The sequence below is a fragment of the Homalodisca vitripennis genome, chromosome X (genome assembly GCF_021130785.1).
Source record: "Homalodisca vitripennis isolate AUS2020 chromosome X, UT_GWSS_2.1, whole genome shotgun sequence".
Lineage (NCBI taxonomy): Eukaryota > Metazoa > Arthropoda > Insecta > Hemiptera > Cicadellidae > Homalodisca > Homalodisca vitripennis.
The window spans coordinates 140,592,538-140,612,809 of NC_060215.1; the positions used below are offsets into that span (position 1 = coordinate 140,592,538).

General features: G+C 32.8%; 1 protein-coding gene across 2 annotated transcripts in view; it reads left to right on the forward strand.

The window, feature by feature from the left end:
* The window catches only part of LOC124369920 (prohormone-3), a 99,755-nt gene that overhangs the window by 62,936 nt on the left and 16,547 nt on the right, over positions 1 to 20,272 (forward strand). For both annotated transcript variants that reach the window (XM_046828105.1, XM_046828104.1), the window contains exon 3: positions 7,876 to 8,002. In XM_046828105.1, the coding sequence (XP_046684061.1) occupies positions 7,876 to 8,002 (127 nt within the window). The remainder of the gene's footprint in view (positions 1 to 7,875; positions 8,003 to 20,272) is intronic.

Here is a 20,272-nt window from a genome sequence, read left to right on the forward strand (position 1 = left end):
TTAACATAACCCAGTCTGAATTCCCTGTAACTGCAAAAGCAACGCAAAAGTCCTTCTAGGACTATAAGAGGTAAAATATATATTATTCGACGAGCCATTGAGATTTAATCCCTATATTTTGGGGATTAATGTGATAATTTTGATGTACATCAAAAAAGGTTATCAGTGATGTTAAGCTTATTTATAAATAAGATATGATAATTGCATACTGTTAAAGTTTAACTTATCATGTGAGGTTAGATTTTTTGGAAGACCCGGTGTATATACAGTGTGTAAATTTTGAAACTTTCTTCAAGCTAATAAACAATAAAACGTAGAGAGATACAGTTCCCAGCATTTAGTTATAAAGTCATTATAGGATTGTTATGGTCTTTTCACGAATTTTCACGCTCTTCGAACCAACTTTTTATTCAGGAGTCGGTCAACAATGTACAATATAAGCATATTTCGAATTAGATGTCAAAATAAACGCCTATTTAACCGATTAAGTGCCTTAAATTCTACTTAAAAAGGTAACATCTAACTCGATTATTGGGCGTTTTAAAATTATGAAACTAAAAAACTAAGCAATAAATTTTAAACAAATAAACCAACTCATTGCTCAATCATGAATTTTATCGGCTTGTCAATAACGGAAGCACAAGAGCAATGATATCGTATACCTGTCGTAATACAAAGGAACACTATCAATCCCGCAGGCGGAGCTAATTTTTATGTGTTTGATAAGAGACTGAACAGTGTCAAGTCATACGAGGCCAATTATCTACGTTATATTCATACGAACACTATATCAGGTTCCTCTACAAACTGAACTTTATCGAATATTGATATTCGGAAGCGAAGCACCCTCCACACGTTGAGTACAGAACAGTGGGTGGAGTTATAACTTCGTCATCAATATTGACAAATTGAACTGAGAGAAATTTCTCCCGAAATTAGTCCACGTAGTTCCAGAGGTTCATCGCTTTAGAATTCAAGTAGCTCTTTCTACCTTTCTGGGATGAAGTTTTCTACAACAATCCTATTCCACCTTTTCCCTTTCTTCTCATTTCTGTATACACAGTCTGGATAAATCATTTATAATTCCAGATAATATTAATATTTTTGTATTTCCTCATTAAAATTTATAATACTGCATAACATGTGTTCAATGATTACATTGTTATAGTAATAATTAAATTGAAATTAAAACCGTCAATGATCCACTAATAGTAAGTAAATTCCAAGATTCGGAATCACAACCCTCGTAACTGAATTAACCATCATGGTGCATAAAATAACAGATTAGTATCCACTTTGCACCAACATCTTAGCTTCTTCCTAAATAGTGGTTTCGTTTTCCATACGCAAATCCAAGGGCAGCTTGTTTATAAGTTTGGCTCCGACCACAGACGGTAGAGCTCAGAAAGCTCGGAGCCGTTGGGCACGGTTCCCAACGCCTCCCGCCCTCTAGTGTTGAATTCATGAACTCCTCTGCCCCCCTACACTTTGCATTTGTAACGAGCGCACAGGACAGTCTTGTACATTTAGAGGGAAGGAAGCGAAATGGAAAGTAATATTTGCGAATTGTCTCCACAAAGTTATACGGTATGACGTGTGGGCTGTGTGCCATAATAATTCGTTTTTAATACTGGCAATTCACAATAATAATCAGCAAAGCTCAACAAAGCATACATGTTCGAGGACATTATAATGCAGCCTACGTCCATATGGCTGTCCCAGGGCAGTTCTTTGTCTTTGCCTTTGTTAATTCCTAGGAATTTAATTTGGCTTGCTTCATTCAGCATAACAGGCGGACTGCAATTCTGAGGCGCTCTTGGGCCTGTAAAAATGCAAATCAAATTATAATAAATTTTTAGCAGAAATAAACATTTCTAATAAGGATTGTAAACAAGAATTAGAACGTTTAGCCATATGGTATGGATAATGTTAAATCATTGATGTAAATCAAAAAAAGAACCGAGCTGAGAATTGATCCCTACGGGACCACGTATTTTACTGATGCATTACTCGACAATGCGCCATTTAGCTGAACTTGTTGATAGCTGCTTTTGAGGTATGATTCCAGACGCAAGAGTAGTGTGCATGCGATTTGTTATTGAGACGGATGCAGCATCAAAGCCTTTTTCAAAAGAGTCCAAATTGCACCCAATTTCAAATGTGATTCCTTATTTTCTAAATAAAACCATGCCTCTACTCCACCCCTTTTATACTGGCCTTAGCAAAAGAATCATCCAAGAAGCCCTCCAACTATAACTGGTGAATATTGTCACGAAAGTGATGATCAGTAAGTGCCAATACATGGGGTAAACTTTTCTCACCCATCAAATTCGTGGTGTCAGCTTTATTTGTGGCGGTCTGGGAGTTTTGGTGCCAAATTTTGAATTTCGAATTGATTCTGGTAAATTTTATTTTTTGCTCATTTTGGATGAATAAGATGACTACATCTAGTAATTACCCCTACGTTGGAATTTCGTATGATATAATTTGACTTACAGCTAAAAAACGTTTTTTTGTCGACTGTAAGTTTCTGTTCACGCTCCTACGTTGAAATCGCCTTTGAACTTGTAGGATATCCAGAACTTTTAATAAATTTCTAATTTAAGAAAACTCACCTAAACATTAAGGAGAGGTAGCAATTTTTGCTAGAGGAATTTCTTTGTTTCATTGCATTATTCTTTCATCAATAACAATATTGTTTCCAAAAATTACTGTTTTTAAAATATGTCTTTACCCAAATCCAAAATTTTTTCCCAGATTTTTTAATCGCTCTTTAGATAATCAAACTGATCAAAAGTTGATCGTCTCGTATTGTCACCTAACTACCTTTACGGCAGATGTATGGATGTCTAAGAGAGCATTAGATTTCTACACATACTACTTATTTGTTAGAATTTGTGGTACAATTTTAGATATCAATGTTTGGGTTTAAAATGGAAAATTCGTTCTTATTTACGTAAAATCATTTCTTTGCTGATTTTATCTCATAGCAACGTAAGTATACAGGACTGGTATAGGTTGGCATGATCAACTGTGTTTAAAAGTTTATTTTGAGCTACGCATTGAGCAATTTAAATATTCTATATAAATGGATTCTACATAACCTCAAATTAGCCTCGCGTTCGTGCGGAGCCTAGATCGATTTGAATTACGTATCACGAAATTATACACTGATATGAAGTTAAAGGCTTGGAGCCTTCCAGATACATATTTCAAAGTGTCGCAAAGTGAACTGCTCCATAATGTATTCTGGAGTGCAAGTCCATTAGTGTGCCAATTACGAGGCAACTTGTGACCTCAGAGTTGACCTCACCTCCTCCTCCCCTCCTCCTCCTCCTCTTCTCGCCGGTGTACAGATATAGACTCTAAAGTAATTTCCTTTTTCATTTCTACACCTTTGCAAATATACGAATGTGTATATAGCAGTAATTATATCTACCGAAATTCGGACGTTATGTTATGTAATTTCTAACACTTAAGAACGTAAACACTTTTTGAAGTAATTATGCAAGTAATCAAATCAGAGTATCTTTCTGCTTATGATGTTTATGACCAAGTTTATTATGTTTGTTTCTTACTACTCTATGGTACTTGGGGAAAGCAACTCTATACATACAGGAAAATTAATATACTAAATTGGAGAGCCAGGGCTGAGCAGTTAGAAATGTCGGACTTTCAACATTGTTTGAGATGTTGTTGGTTCTACGTAGTTGAACTTAAGGACCCGACATGTTACAGCACATTATACAATAATGTGTGTTAATTAAATATTACATATCTAAATTTTATTTCTACGTATGAAAACGTTTACCTTTTTATGTTCACCAGCTGTTTCTTCAGCCTGATCTCAAGAAGGCAATAATTACTTCTTTAAATGCCTGCAATTCCTTGTAAAACGATAAAAAATCGTTTTCCATTTTTCCTTTCCTCAGGGATACGGCCATAAATTTAAATAAAAACCTAACTAAAATTCACTACACCACCGTGGGTTCGCTGCAACATTTAAATCTTTGGGGAAGATCACTGCACAAGCCAGTCTCTCGGGAACGGCCAGAGTTAGCTAAAATGTGAAACGCTTTCTTTGTCTTCTACGAAGGTCGTTCGGATAGTAAATTGCTTCACTAAATAAAGCACTACCTTTACAACTTTTATTAAATACATTGAAAAGAGACCCTATCAAACTATGTTTTACCATACATAACGCTTACATTTAGCATTTTTCGTATATAGGTAAGAGCTTTTCAATAACAAAGAAATAATATCTACCGCCTATGCTCGCAACTGATCACGGGAGATTTCTACACGACTCAATATGAGCTCACATTCTATTGGTCGTCTGATTGAATTGTTCGAAATTGACATGAAATTTCATGTTTCATCACTAGTTTCTATGTGGTTTTAAAAAACTCCCCCACTCCTTTATGATACTGGATAAGAAACTGTAGAGCTAGTTCCATCCTCTCTGATTTTAGCTCATCAGTCCAAAACATTGACGATAACAAAGTTTCTTTTATAAAAACCAAAAGTTCTTTTATAAACCTTATAAAAGTATTTCCTTCTAGACCACTGTGGACTTATCTATATTTATTAGTTTTTCTCCTGTTCCGGCATTTTTTACGTTTTAGTAAACAGCATTTTTAATCATCTTATTTCCCTAAAGAACTTTTAAATTTTTATTAGACTCTTTTTCTCACCCAGAGATGCTATGTACCTATGTAAGGAAATATTTCCACACATATTTAGAGTATATGTCAGTATTTAATATTTTTACAAAGTTATTACTTTTTAATTAGTAAGGAAATTCGAAATTATAAATGATAAATTGTGCTCCTACGACATATATTTTTTGTAACACGATGGAATTAGAATTGTACAAGGGTGATTTTTTTCTCAGTCACAATTTCATATACTACATCTGTCATTTTGAAACTTTAATTTGTCCTTACATTATGATTGGTTTGTTTGGCGAAGCCATCGGTAACCTCTTGAGGTGGTCAGCCACTTTACTTCTCTTCGTGGACATCGGTTTGTTATTCACGAACAACGGACACCATTTTTAACTGCAGAGTAGCTCATAATGTCTTCCCCATAAGCAGAACACAATTCATGATGAATTTCAACCGGTTGAATTTTGTTTGCCAGAAGTCTAAAGAGGCTTACTTCACAGAGGGCGGTAGATTTGATAGCAATGTCCATTTTAACAGTAGTTTAGGGCGTTTAGAATGGCATAACAACATTGATACTATGACACTACTAGATGGCATAATGGCATTGACACTATGACACTACCAGATGGCAAAATGACATTGATACTATGACACTACTAGATGGCATAATGGCATTGACACTATGACACTACCAGATGGCAAAATGACATTGATACTATGACACTACTAGATGGCATAACGACATTGATACTATGACACTACTAGATGGCATAATGGCATTGACACTATGGCACTACTAGATGGTATAACGACATTGATACTATGACACTACTGGATGGCATAATGGTATTGAGACTATGACACTACTATATGGCATAATGGCATTGACACTATGACACTACCAGATGGCAAAATTACATTGATACTATGACACTACTAGATGGCATAACGACATTGATACCATGACACTACTAGATGGCATAATGGCATTGACACTATGGCACTACTAGATGGTATAACGACATTGATACTATGACACTACCAGATGACATAACGACATTGACACTATGACACTGCCAGGTGACATAACGACATTGATACTATGACACTACCAGATGACATAACGACATTGACACTATGACACTGCCAGGTGACATAACGACATTGATACTATGACACTACCAGATTGCATAACAACATTGACACTATGACATTACTTGATGGCATAACAAACATTGACACTACCAGATGGCATAACGATATTGATACTATGACATTACCAGATGGCATAACGACATAGAAACTATGACACTACCAGAGGACATAAAGACATTGACACTATGACACTACCAGATGACATAACGACATTGACACTATGACACTACCAGATTACATAACGACATTGACACTATAACACTTTTAGATGGCATAACGATATTGATACTATGACACTACCAGATGGCATAACAACATTGACACTATGACACTACCAGATGGCATAACAACATTGACACTATGACATTACTAGATGGCATAACGATATTGATACTATGACACTACCAGATGGCATAACGACATTGACACTACCAGATGCGCACTGACTGTGGCTACACAAGGTCACTCAGATCGCTTTCAGCAACTTACCTCCCGGACGACCCTTGTATTTAATAAATTTGGATTACAATCAAATGTAAGTTTATTGAAACCGGGAAAACCAGTGAAATTCAAACAAAATTTCCTCCAGCCTTGTTTATCTTTAATAATCATGTTTCCTAACTGAAGCCATGAAAATTATGTGGATTCCATAATTTAATTTGAGTTCCAATAAATTGCAGAATTTTGAAGCAAAAGAATTACAGAAAAATTAAATAAAATTTGGCAAGTTTTTGCAACAAATGCATGTATCAGCGTTACAAAGTTACCAAAGACCTATATATCTATTCTAGTAAGACAATATAAAGAAAGTTCAATACTTAAAAGCATTTACTTAAAAGCAAAATTAAGCATAAAATATGCACACTATATCTTGAAACTTAATTTGTTTTAAAAATTAAAGAGAATTTTAATTATAGAAAATCTTGTTTGATGCAAATTTTTTCAATTTATCAATCTCTTGCTCCTGGATACAATTCTATTCTCAATACTTTGTTTAAAGTTGGTTATTGGCGATGGAAGGTTTGGAAGGATTATAGGATTTCGGACATTGCCATCGCTATACGTTACAAAATATATAACATTCTTTGTTACATACGGTTTACACTTTTTGTAACATATAACAATGACAAATGCCCGAATTATTATATTATCCTTTCATTCTCATTAGCTGGTAACCCAATTATACGAGTATTATGATTCAAATATAAATATGGTATACATTATTGATTCAGAATACTGTAAACGGCTTTGTTTTACTTGGTTACTCAGCTCTTGCTACTTTTACAAGAGTATAAGTTAAAATTTTAAATATGCAATTATAATTTTCTAAAGAAAAATATTTAAATGTCATGTTTCAGGAAAAAATCAGTTACGGTGTACAAAAGAACAAACAGTAGTTATACCAACAATCACAACATTAGTGTTTACGAAAGGTAGTAAAAAACTTTAACTGAACAACTCATAAGTTTATCAGTTGAAACTTTTCAAAGAAATTACAATTAGGTAATTGAACAAAAAAGGAAAAATAAACATCCAGTAAATGTATGTTACAATTTTGTTTACAGTCCAGGAAAACATTTAAGAGCTGGAGGAGACCGAGATGGACCAGGAGACCGACTGCTACGACTTGGAGTGTGTGGCGAATGATCAATGTTATACAGGACAAGTTTGAATCATACTGGATGACAAATATATCTAACGCCCTGCATTTATATTTTTTAAAGTCCAAGGGAAGCGTTTCAAGAGCTGCAAGAGATCGAGAAGGACCAGGAGACCGACTGCTACGACTTGGAGTGTGTGGCGAATAATCCATGTTTTTCCGGGACATGTTCGAATCATGCTGGATGACTGTATATGTAACGCCCTACATTGATCTTTTTTTAGAGTCCAAGGGAAACGTTTCAAGAGCTGCAAGAGATCGAGAAGGACCAGGAGACCGACTGCTACGACTTGGAGTGTGTGGCGAATAATCCATGTTTTTCCGGGACATGTTCGAATCATGCTGGATGACTGTATATGTAACGCTACATTGATCAATTATCTTTTTATTTAGAGTCCAAGGGAAACGTTTCAAGAGCTGCAAGAGATCGAGAAGGACCAGGAGACCGACTGCTACGACTTGGAGTGTGTGGCGAATGATCAATGTTGTCCGGGACAAGTTTGCATCATACTGGATAGCAGTAAGTGTGACATAGCTGCATTAATGATAACTATTTATTGGTGGTACATTTAAAACTTTGTTTGATGATCCTAATTTGCTTTTAATATTCATCATGTTGAATGAATTGTTTTTATTGGGATCAAAACAATAATTTTACTTACGATTACTTACGTTTTGATTAAGATTTATAAGTCATAAAACGGACGGTTTTCTCTAATTCCGCAGGAACGTTGTACCAACTACGGAAGAAAATGTACAGAGCCTGAACCTTTCCAATCGTTTAATGTAGAGGACGAGATCACGTGTTTATATGGCCACATGTGAAGTTATTGCACAGCCCTAAATTTTTTCTTTGCATCAAATTCCCTTTTTACCATTTTTCTGATAACTGAAACTGTCCATACAAGAAATCAGAGTACTTAAAATAAACAAAACCCATTGCTATAACAAAACCAAGTTATTGAGGTTCAAAATTTATCTATTTTAATATCTTAAACTTTTGTAAACGTATCATTTTTTTACAAATGAACAGCTCATAAGTAAGTCTGATTAAATTTACTTACTTATTTAAATTATTTTAATAATAATAAATAATAATTTAAAATTAATAACATTAATTTTAATAATTAATTCAACTACTTGCTTATTTAAATTTATTCACTTTAGATATTAAATTATTAAACCATATAACCTCATCAATCTCGTAATGACATTCATTATCACTCTTGATTGTAATGAGTCCCTGATTACTTAACTCTTAGCCAGAGTAAATAATGACTTGAACGAGGACGCTATACCGTCTACCCCAGGGATTAGATGAAGTTAATGAGATGAAAAATTGCATTAGCTTCGCATGTGTTGATATCAAAGTCGCTATTGTTCAGTGTAAATGAGTTATGTTGTTTGCTGTGTTAACACTTCTTTATAATGTTAAATACTCGCACATCTGCCGTTTGATATTTATTACTCGTATATCCACTTTTTTGTGCAGCACCTCATGTAGCACACAATATCTTTTTGAGGTGAAGCCAATTCCCTTTTTATCTAGGCTTTGAAGATCGATATGATTTTAAATTATTATAAACCATATATTTCATCTATTGAATATTAATTTAGACGCAAAATAAACTTCAATTTCATTTTTAACGGATTTTCACGGATTTTACACTCCTAATCGCCAATTAGGACTTAAAAGAAAAAACATAAAAAATTTATTTTGATATTTCCATATATCACACAAGTGCTAAAAACCTTAACAGTTGTGCATGAATATTTAATTTATAACAGAATAAGAATATATTTTTTCATAAAAGTGTCACGTACATATTTTTAAAAAAGTTACAAGAATTTCAAACTAATAACCTAAGAATCACTTTAACTATATTTATCACTTAACACACATTTCAATATACCACTTGCATGATGGCTCTTACAATAATTCAATTGTGAACTCAAGTATAATTGAGAAATCCCATTTTGAAAAAAAACATTTTCATATTTATCAAACACATAAAGTGAAACATATACCTGTATTATCCTAAATATAAAAAAAAACACTGCAATAATGCTATGAATTAAACCTGTTTCCTGTGACAGTATGAAATGCTCTATTGCTTATTTTATAAGGAACCCTGCGTTGTGGTTAACATTGTCGATATGCCTTAACAACGGCCGTATGCCTGCCTTCACATACACCTTAAATAAATAACATATCGGTGTATTCCTCGGTAGAATACATCTCTGGTATTTATATTTCAATATTTCCATCGATACAAAAATAAACGTCAATTTACTAAATGTCTACTCGGAGTATTTTACTGTGCGACTGTAATATACGGACGGTAAACACATTTATTCAGAGCTACGCGCATATCAATTGAAACTCAATTGTAAGCTCTCACAATAATTCAAGTATTCAACCACTCGAAACAACCCACTCTGTCGGCAACTGTTATTGTTTTGCCCAGGTATTAAATACAGGTTTCTCTTAAAACGTTATTCAGTATTATTATTTAATCTGAACTCATAGTGTGTTAACAATAGTCTAATGCAAGATATAATTATATTGTACCCGTGACATTGTTCGTTTATTAAATAAACAATTATAATCTCTTCATTGTGAAATTAACAAAAAGGGTTTTATATTTGAAAATCTAAAATGTTTTGCATTGCACTGTTGTTAATTAAAAGTAATTTAATTTAGCATTAATTAACTTTCTGCGTTATTTGCTTCCTCCATTTCGTTTGTAATTAATCGTTACAAAATGTTTATCTAGAAACAGTATCTATTGGTTTAGAGAACAACTTTATAGGCAAAATATCAAAAAGTATTGTTTCTACCGCAATTTATATTTTATTTACACTTGATCTCTAAATAAGTAACGTTAAAGTTCTAGAGGTAATTCATTAGATATTCAGATTTAATTCCGTAAAACCCATCACTTTCCCCATTCCAAGATTAAAGATCTCATTGTGCATTTGTAATACAAGAAGACTAGAGCTTGAATTTAGGCGATATATTTTGCAGCTAAAAACCTCCACAGTGAAGAGTCCCCGTATTCAGTTTATATACATTTTTTTAATTATATTATAATGTAAAAAATTCTTTATTTTTACGTAAAAAACTGTCACATTAATTTGTGTATTTTTCCACAGACCACACTTTACACAGAATATTAATTTAATTAAAATTTACATTTACTTTCGTGTCAGTTGACAAACGTAATTGAAATAACTCACTTAATGAATTATGATAATTAACTCTTTGCTGCAAAATCCGTAAAAATCGGTAATAGTTTTGAAATCTCATACCTAAAAGGATAATTTAAATAAAGCTCAAGTATATATGTACTAAATTTGACGAAAGAATCTTTCTGTTGTTAACCGTGGTCTTGATTAGTTTTTTAATTTTGTGTACGATTTACCTAATGCCTTAAGGTTTCCTGACACTCGAAGAAGAGGATGGATTCAATCCTTGAAACGTAGTGTTTTATTAAAAAACAATTTACTATGGCAAATGTCTGAAATGTAATTATCCTTTCTCACAATCACTCGTCAATAGTAAGCTTTAAAACAATAATTTCTGATTCGCAAATGCATATTACGAATTCTAGTAAAAGTGTATTTGTTGCTTGTTAAAATGGTTAACATTTAAAATTAGTTATCTTCGCATGTTAGCCTTTTTGCCAAGCTTACACTATAGGCCGTACTATTATATACTTCTGGACTGTTTAATTCTTTATTGATAAAAATTTAACTTACCTTTACAAACTTTGTTTTTCTGTTATTTTGCAGAGTGGTCAATAGTGTTAAAATAGAGCTTAATTGATGCACACAAATACACAAACATAATATTCATCAAAGTTTAAAACTGGCTTTTCATTGGTTTGGCAACCATACCTAATCTAACCCATTGATATCACATATGCAGACTTCTTTTGAGAACCAACCAAGTTTGCAATTTTACATTTTTATGTGTTGTATGTTTTTTTTATGTGTGCATCTTATATCAACTGTATTTAAAAATCACGGACAACTCTGCAGAATAGATGAATGATTTATATAATTCTAATGGTGGAGATTTTTAGACATGAAACATAAAATTTGGGCATAAAATAACAGTAAGGTGAGGATTGTTAAGTAAAGTTAGCTTTTTATCACTTGATAATGTACTGGGAAATAAGCAAAAGAAATTGGTTTGAAATTAGTAAATGCGATATCATCACACATTTTCCGTAAAATGTGGGAAGAAAGAAATGAAAAACATTGCTTACTAGATTTACAGTAACACAGTTTAATGCAACCTTATGATTTATCTTACAAAATTAAATTCAGAAAACCGGATAGAAATTGATGTTCGTTCAACCTCTTAGCCTATTTAGATGGCATTACAAAACTATCCATATATAACAGTAATAAGGAACATCAGCCAGTTTAACACATGCGTGTGTAATTGTAGCTAATTCCAGACTCGGTTTGTCTTAATTACACTAAAGCATACCTTGAGAACAAAAAAGGTTATCTCAAAACAAAGCTCCCAGGATTGTTGTGCAGAGGTAAAAAGCTCCTTCAGTCTTAATTGTGGAATAGCAGTTTACCCTTCTCACACGGCTGTCCCAGTGTCCCATTCCTCTATTCCTTAATAAATATGAATGTTGGTTTACTCACAAAAAACACGGGTGTTTTATTTTTATACGGTAATTTACCAGCTGAATGATATTTATTTCGTTTCACCCATAACAATTGTATTGAATGATATAATTTATTCTCGTGCACGTTGTATTATTTTTTTACAGATGGAACTGTCCATATTTATTCTCGTGCACGTTGTATTATTTTTTTACAGATGGAACTGTCCATATTTATTCTCGTGCACGTTGTATTATTTTTTTACAGATGGAACTGTCCATATTTATTCTCGTGCACGTTGTATTATTTTTTTACAGATGGAACTGTCCATATTTTTTCTCGTGCACGTTGTATTATTTTTTTACAGATGGAAACTGTCCATATTTATTCTCGTGCACGTTGTATTATTTTTTTACAGATGGAACTGTCCATATTTATTCTCGTGCACGTTTTATTATTTTTTACAGATGGAACTGTGCATATTTATTCTCGTGCACGTTTTATTATTTTTTACAGCTGGAACTGTCCATATTTATTCTCGTGCACGTTTTATGTTTTTACAGATGGAACTGTCTATATTTATTCTTGTGTACGTTTTATGTTTTTACAGATGGAACTGTTCATATTTATTCTCGTGCACGTTTTATGTTTTTACAGATGGAACTGTCCATATTTTATGAGCTGTAGGTATAATTTCACATTCTGTAGAGGTGTACCAGATTTTTTCGAGTTATAGATAGATATAATGGCAGCAAATCAGTAAAAAAAGATCTGTATGCTTTTGTACATTGTTTATTTAGCTCAAATTAATGTCATTACAATGGCCTTATGATAAGGAATTTCAAAATATGTCCTTTAAATGGTATAAAATACAAGCAACTCACAATGTGTCTAAGTTATTTTTAATGAAGGTAAAAGGACTTTTGAGATATTTTTCATGCTTTATTATATTAATACAAGAAATCAGTAACACTAAGTTTCGATATCTGCAATCTGATCTCTCTTTAGATGCTTAACTAGCCTAACAAGTGACTATAATTTAGGTTAAAATAAACAAATAATACCACAGCGTTGTGACATGAATTGATCAGGAAAGTACATAACTGTACTTGCTGTCGACGAACCACGAAGAGACTTGGCTAACCCCATCAATCATCCTCCATCATTTTGATTTATTGCCTTTGTGTCTTTGATTTATTACGAGCAGTTGATGTGCCTTTGCTCACGAAATACATAGAGCTTTCAAATCAAAGTGTAAAACACGCGTTAAATCAAAAACTTGTTTCTTAATTAGAAAATCTAGTTCACCTCTTGTTTATATCAGGAAACAAACATCTTTGATATAAAAATATCACTAGAAATATAATATTCGGCTTTCAATGTAATGGAATGTCTAAAAATAAAACTAAAATATTAAAAATTGTTACTTGAGGTTGTTGAACAAAATTTATAGTGAAATTAGTTGATAGTTGATTTTATAACTTGTTTTCATTCATTATCAGTTAAATTGGAGGAAACCAATATTTTTCTTTAATTTTTTTTCAGTGTTCTCAAAAAATGCTTATAAAAACTGCACTAGTAATGCAAGACCATCTGTGAACCATGAACTTCTCTGCTATATCGAAAAACATAATGTATTATATGTTTCTCGCAAAAAAAATATGATTGTCAAATGGAGGCTGAACATTACCTCACCTCGGAGAGAGAAACATCGACGCTAAAACCGTCCAATTCCTACAGCGGGTAAAATATTCAATAGAGCTGGAGGGTCAACGGATGTATAGTGGTACCTTGGCTGCAGGGTTTGTAACCGCTTGGTATATATTGATAAATTGGAAAAGAATATCCATAGAATATCCATATATATTATATGAATGTTGAGGAGAGTATTGAGGGTAAATAGATGAACAATGGAAGAACTTCGGTATTGTTGAATTGTCGGAGGGAATATGTTAACCTAGGGCGTCACGGCTACCAACCAAATCAGAAAACTGCTGTATATACAAGTCGTATTTTTCTTTGTAATTTTGGTATGACTTACGTGGAGTCACGACTAATATCTATAGTTTCCGCTTCGCACTGCGCCGAAATATTTTGAACACAACTAAATTATTGAAATAATTCAGGCTCAATGTGGGAAGCCACCTCCAATCAACATTTGACCTTCAACTCTACCGTAGCGTAGGGTTAAGGCTGCGGCTTTCTAACCGAAAGGTCACGGATTCGGTTCCCGGGAAGGTCAATAAATATTTTATTTGCAAGTAAGTTTGGACCGTTTCCCCGTAGCAACGTTTAGTGTGATCAATTAAAGTATCATTGGTGTAGAAGGAACCCCTTAAAAAATTACTAAACATTGCAGTTGTTTGAAAATGGTAGGATTGAGACGGAAACAGAATTTCAACGGATATTTTCCACCGTTTAGTAGTCTAATATTCATTTCTTTGAAAGGAAATTAATCGAGGCTGCATGCAATAAATTATCGGACCAAGCATCAGTCAATTCGCGCTTTAGTTGCCAATTCGGAAAAAATTAACTAACGAGAGAACGTAAAGTTACAATCGTATTAGAAATTCAAATAAAACAAAGAGGAGTCACAGTACGGTTTTAAGAATTTAATCTAGAGTGAACTACTAATAAAAAAGATCCAACTCGTTTACTGGTTTGCTGCTCTCTTATTTATTTATTTATTTATTTATTTATTTATTTATTTCCAACGGACATACTCCATTTTTACATTCAAGATCCATAGTTCAAGATCAATAATTACAACTTAACCTAAACCAAAAAATTACCTCAACAAAAACATCAACAAACCAAACCTTGTTTCTGATATGATGATCGCCATTTACTATTGGCCTTCGGTCGGTTTTCAGTGGTTGGTCGTTCAATGCAGACCTATTGTGATCTGTTTGATTTAGGTCGGTGTCAGCAGATATGGTTTTGTTATGTGTTTAATAAATGCATATTTTAGAAATTTTGTGCATGAAGTTTACACAATCATGTTTGTTGTGTTTCCTGATCTATTCATGTCACAATTCTCTGGTATGATTTGTTTATTTTACCCTAAATTACAGTAATGTGTTAGGCTAGTTATGCACCTGAGGAAGAGATCTGACTGCACATATCGAAACGTAGTGTTACTGATTTCTAATATTAATAAACTATGGGAAATGTCTGAAAAGTCTGTTTATATTCATTAAAAAAAATTGGGACACATTTTGAGGTGCTTATTTATTTATTTCCAACGGCAGCAGCCAACTTACAAAGACAAGCATAAATGGTAGAATACAGCGGGAAAAAAAATTAATACAATCACATGAAAAAATCTACATAAAGTAACAAAATAGGTAGGCCTATACAAAAATTTGATAATAAATAATAAGTATCCAAAGATATAACAAGTTATAAATATCCAAAACATAACAAAAAATAAAAATAAAGATTAACAAACAACAATAATTACTCAAGTATGGAAACAACTCAGAAAAATGATTAAAATAAATTGTACTTTATATAAAAAACAATAAAAAACAACTAAAGTATAGGTACCAAACCTATAGTATAGGTTATGACTGATACCTGACTAACAGCGAGCGTCTAAAAATACCATAACCTGGAGGAACACATCACTGCAGGAGCTAAACCTCAAAATGAGTATCGTTACATCAGGAACGAACTGTAATGAGGGTCAAAGCCTTCAATTATGAGGTGGCTGCCAGATACAGTATTCTTCGCATCTTCGACTTCAACAAGAAGATGCGAAGAAGTTTATTTTATTTTATTTTATTAAATAAAATAAACAGTATTGGTGGAGAGTTCTCTAAGCTCATTTTCAGTATCTCATTAGGAAAGTTGTCTATCGCATCCGCTTCATCCATATGTGAGAACTATTGCACCATTTGCGCTTTGGCACATACAATACTTCGCTGTCGTGAAAAATTCTCCAACGTTGTGACTTGTAGAGGAAAACACTGACACAACCAACTTTTCTTAGAAATCCCAAAAGCACTGCACCTTTAAAATGAATTTAAAAAAAAATTAAAGTTAGACATTATTCACCAATACGCACAATACGAACTTAAAATGGTGAAGAATGATCAAAGCTTTGATGAACAAAGTCCAAATGTTTAGGGTATATCAAAGTAAGGATTTACTGAGAAGGCGATTAGGATCTTCATTATAAACTAGATTAAATTGAAGCAAGTTCACTGGAAGCAATTGAAATAACACGATACAGCAATTAGCCGTTCAAGAACGAAATTTTACGATTAATTATAGCTTATAATTGAATTTTTAACTTGAAGGCGCTCATTTTTCATTGAATAATTTAAATATATACTTAATGGACTGGATAAATTAATCTATTCAGACAATCTCGGATAAGACGTTTTTCTTCTTTAAAGAATCAAAGTATATACCTTTTTGATCGCAAGAAACATCAATATTAATGATTTGTATCACACCAGTTCCGAAGACTCAGTGTCTTCACAATGTTCTTTCTTCAATAGATTTTAAAATGATATGAGATCTCTCTAACAATCGTAACTGTTCCATCGAGCACTGCCATTCATAAATTAACTACAAATATTCATGATTTCCGAACCTCAGCTTTTGAATTAGCCATTGCATATAACATTAAGCAAGAGTTTTTCATCAATTGAATTCACCAAGAAAAATAAAAATACAATTTTATCACACATATGTTGTTAGTTCTCAAAAAAATTTAAGAATTCGAATTATAATTTTTGCTTTTCAATACTCTATATCGGAACCTCATTCTTAGATTAATGATGCAGTTTTATTGAAAAGTTTTATTGCTGCCCTTTTGTACTTTTATAACCGATAAATTACACGAAGAGTGCATGGATTTCATTACTTCAATGCCTTTAACCTCTCGATACAATTACTTGAGTTACTCTTAACTCATAATCCATAATTAAGTATAGGGGACTTTATGGTCTTAACTTCACCTTTAATAAGTAATTTCCGTTTTAGTTTTTCAATATACATTAATTCTTGTATCAAGGCGTTACATTTTTAACATTCATTATACAAGTAGATTAACGATGAAACTGTTAGCATTTTGTAGTTGATACAAAAATTATACACAGAAACATAAAACTTCCAGGGCGTATAAGGTTGAATTCGACGTGCAAATTCTCTTGTGTAGTGATAAGATTAAACTGGCTTATGTAAGAGAAAAAGAGGTGAAATTATAACAATAAAACAAGATTCGAAAAAATATTATAATGACATCAATAGCCTTTTAATGTTATTAAATAAACGCTGCTATAAGCACATTTTGAAACCATTGACACTACGAATATAACCCTCTTTTAAACAAAAAAAGTTTCAAACATGTATCACATAAAGCCAATCGGAGATCACATATTTACTCCAATATTTAATCAGGAAACCCTTCTTTGATAAGCAATAAGTTCCCATTTTTTGTTAACCTACCTTCATTAAAATATTACCTATTCTTGACAGGCTTTAACAATTTTTAAAAGCTTATATTTATTCTTTCCCGAGCAACGAAGATTGAGAAAAGTGAGTCAACGATTGGCGCAATTAAAAAGCTATAAAAGCAATTAAAAAGATAGCATTCTTTAAGTTTGTTTATTTTAATCTCTCTAAGGAATTCGACTACGTCCACCGTCGATATTGCAAGATTTGTAGATATGTGGTTTAAATGGACTGACACAAATGAGTTAAGTCACATTTTACCGACGGATATGAGGCCGTCCAAATCCAGCAAATATGTGCCAATACCTGCGAATCATACTGTCATATATATATATATATATATATATATATATATATATATATATATATATATATATATATATATATATATATGGTGTCCCACAACAGACTTACCTAGGCCCAACTTTATTTTTTGTATATTTTTTTAATTTAAAGAAACCATTCACATTTCTCTGGTTATACACTTTTTTTATGCATTCGGACATCGAAACTTAAGAATTTCAAACTATGTGCCCAAATGTATTCAGAATAAATAATTCAGCGAACAATCTTAAATACAATTTATTAGTTAAGATGCAAAATAACATTTAAGTGTTCAAGTAACAGTTGTTGATGTATAATGGCTGCACGCTCTCTCGGTTAAGTGTTAGAGTGAGCTTTTTTTCTTCCTGACAAAACAATAACCTCTTAACACTTTTTTGAACTTTAGCTTGTATAAAACCAATTATTTTGGATACAACCACTAATTGTGTCTGAAATATTTCATCGTTTTTAAATGTAATTATTCTCATATACACAACAATCTCCAAGGTAAAAGCACGCTAACCAATGATAAATAAACAAAGCTTCTATAAAAACTTAGAGAAACAACGTTTTTTACCTAATCATGGATACAAAGAGATCGGTTATCTCTGTCTCCCATAGTCAATGCAACAACACTACAGTCGACGGTAATTCATTACAGTGAAATCTAAGATTTATGACCACGACGCAAGTTTTACGACTTTAATAAATGTTGGGAGGAGCTTCCCCTTTTTGTTATATTTTGAAACCGCCAATTTGGAAATGCTTAGGTATTCTTGAAAACCGATTCCAAAATCGTGCTTCTAGTCCTGAAACCCCCCTCCCGATACCGATTTTATTTAAATTACCCAAAGAATGAACGGGGGTCAAAGGAAAGGGTCCTTTTGTATTTTTCGTTCAATTCCCCTTGTTTGATGCCACCATCCTGGAAATGAGTGGGTAATTTGTAAAAATGATATCACGTGCGCATTTAATGACCCGAAAACCCCCACAAACCAAGTTTAGTACAAATTCGTTTTTGAATAGTTGAAAACCCCTTGTTCCGCTATTTAGCGTCCAATTGTGATAGATTCCAAGATAGAGGCGCGACTTCCGGTTTGCGCCAAAAATGTTTTTTATTAATCCTTTTCCAACTATGCATCACATGTGGAGAGTTTTCATTTGAAAATATTGAGATGGGCCCCCAACATTGACTGATACTCCAAACATTAGGTACCATTAACATACAAAGATCCCCAAATTTGTATTTAAATAATTGGTCAAACTCTCTAGATATGACAGGGGTGGCCACTGGCTTTTTGATGAATCTGTATTTATTTTACCATTATTATACTTTTATAAGGTACTTATATACTTTTGATAATTACTTTGTGCAACTATAATATTATATCTATCTCATTAAACATATTTCCTATCAAGATCTTAGAATATGCCTAGAGTAAAAATCCTTTTTGGTAATTACCTTAAACCAATGGCAAATAATCTCTTTCTACCCTAGCTTTACAAACTGGTCATAGTTTATGGAAGCTCCGGGTACGTTGTATTTAATTTAGCCTACATATTTCAATATATAATATCTATAGGACATTTTGAATTATTAATAGAAGATGAACGGGGGTCAAAGGAAAGGGTCCTTTTGTATTTTCCGTTGAATTCCCCTTGTTTAATAGATTAATAATAAATTATTATTAATAAACATAGATGCTAAGAGAATATTCAATCCGGTTTATATCAAACATCAGGGAATGATTTTATCTATAGATATATTTTACTTAATAAGTCCTTAAAGTTCATTTTATTTTCTGACAGATGGACTGTAACTTTTGAAAAGCACACTAAACATGGACGGAAAACGTGCCTAAAACATTAATTTATAATTTAATAAAATATTTTTAACAGGCTTTTAGGCACGCCTCAAGTGCAAAAAGTGCAGGACTACAGGATCAAGTAAGGCACTTCGACACGAGGCTTATATCGACGATCTTATCAGCAGCTGTACAAGTGTCACTTGGTCGAGATGGTTTCCTCTTCTCTTTTATAGAGGCTATTAAAGATGGAGCGAGCCTTCTCATTTAATACGTGCTTTTTCGTTCCTCATTTTAAACAAACCAATAAATCTCACATTCCTGTAAGTTGTTTCACAACTTACCCTTCATACATTTAGAACTTCAAGGTCATATTTTATGTACTGCTCGGAGATCGATCAAAGTAAAGTTAGCGCTGAGGTCATACATTTGTTTGGTTTTATTGTGATTTGTTTATATTAGTGTTAGTTTTAATGCGATTTTTATCATATTAGGCACTGCAGTAACTTTAATCTCATTTACACTTTTGTGTCAAGTAGCTGTGCATTCTTTACTGATTGGCAATT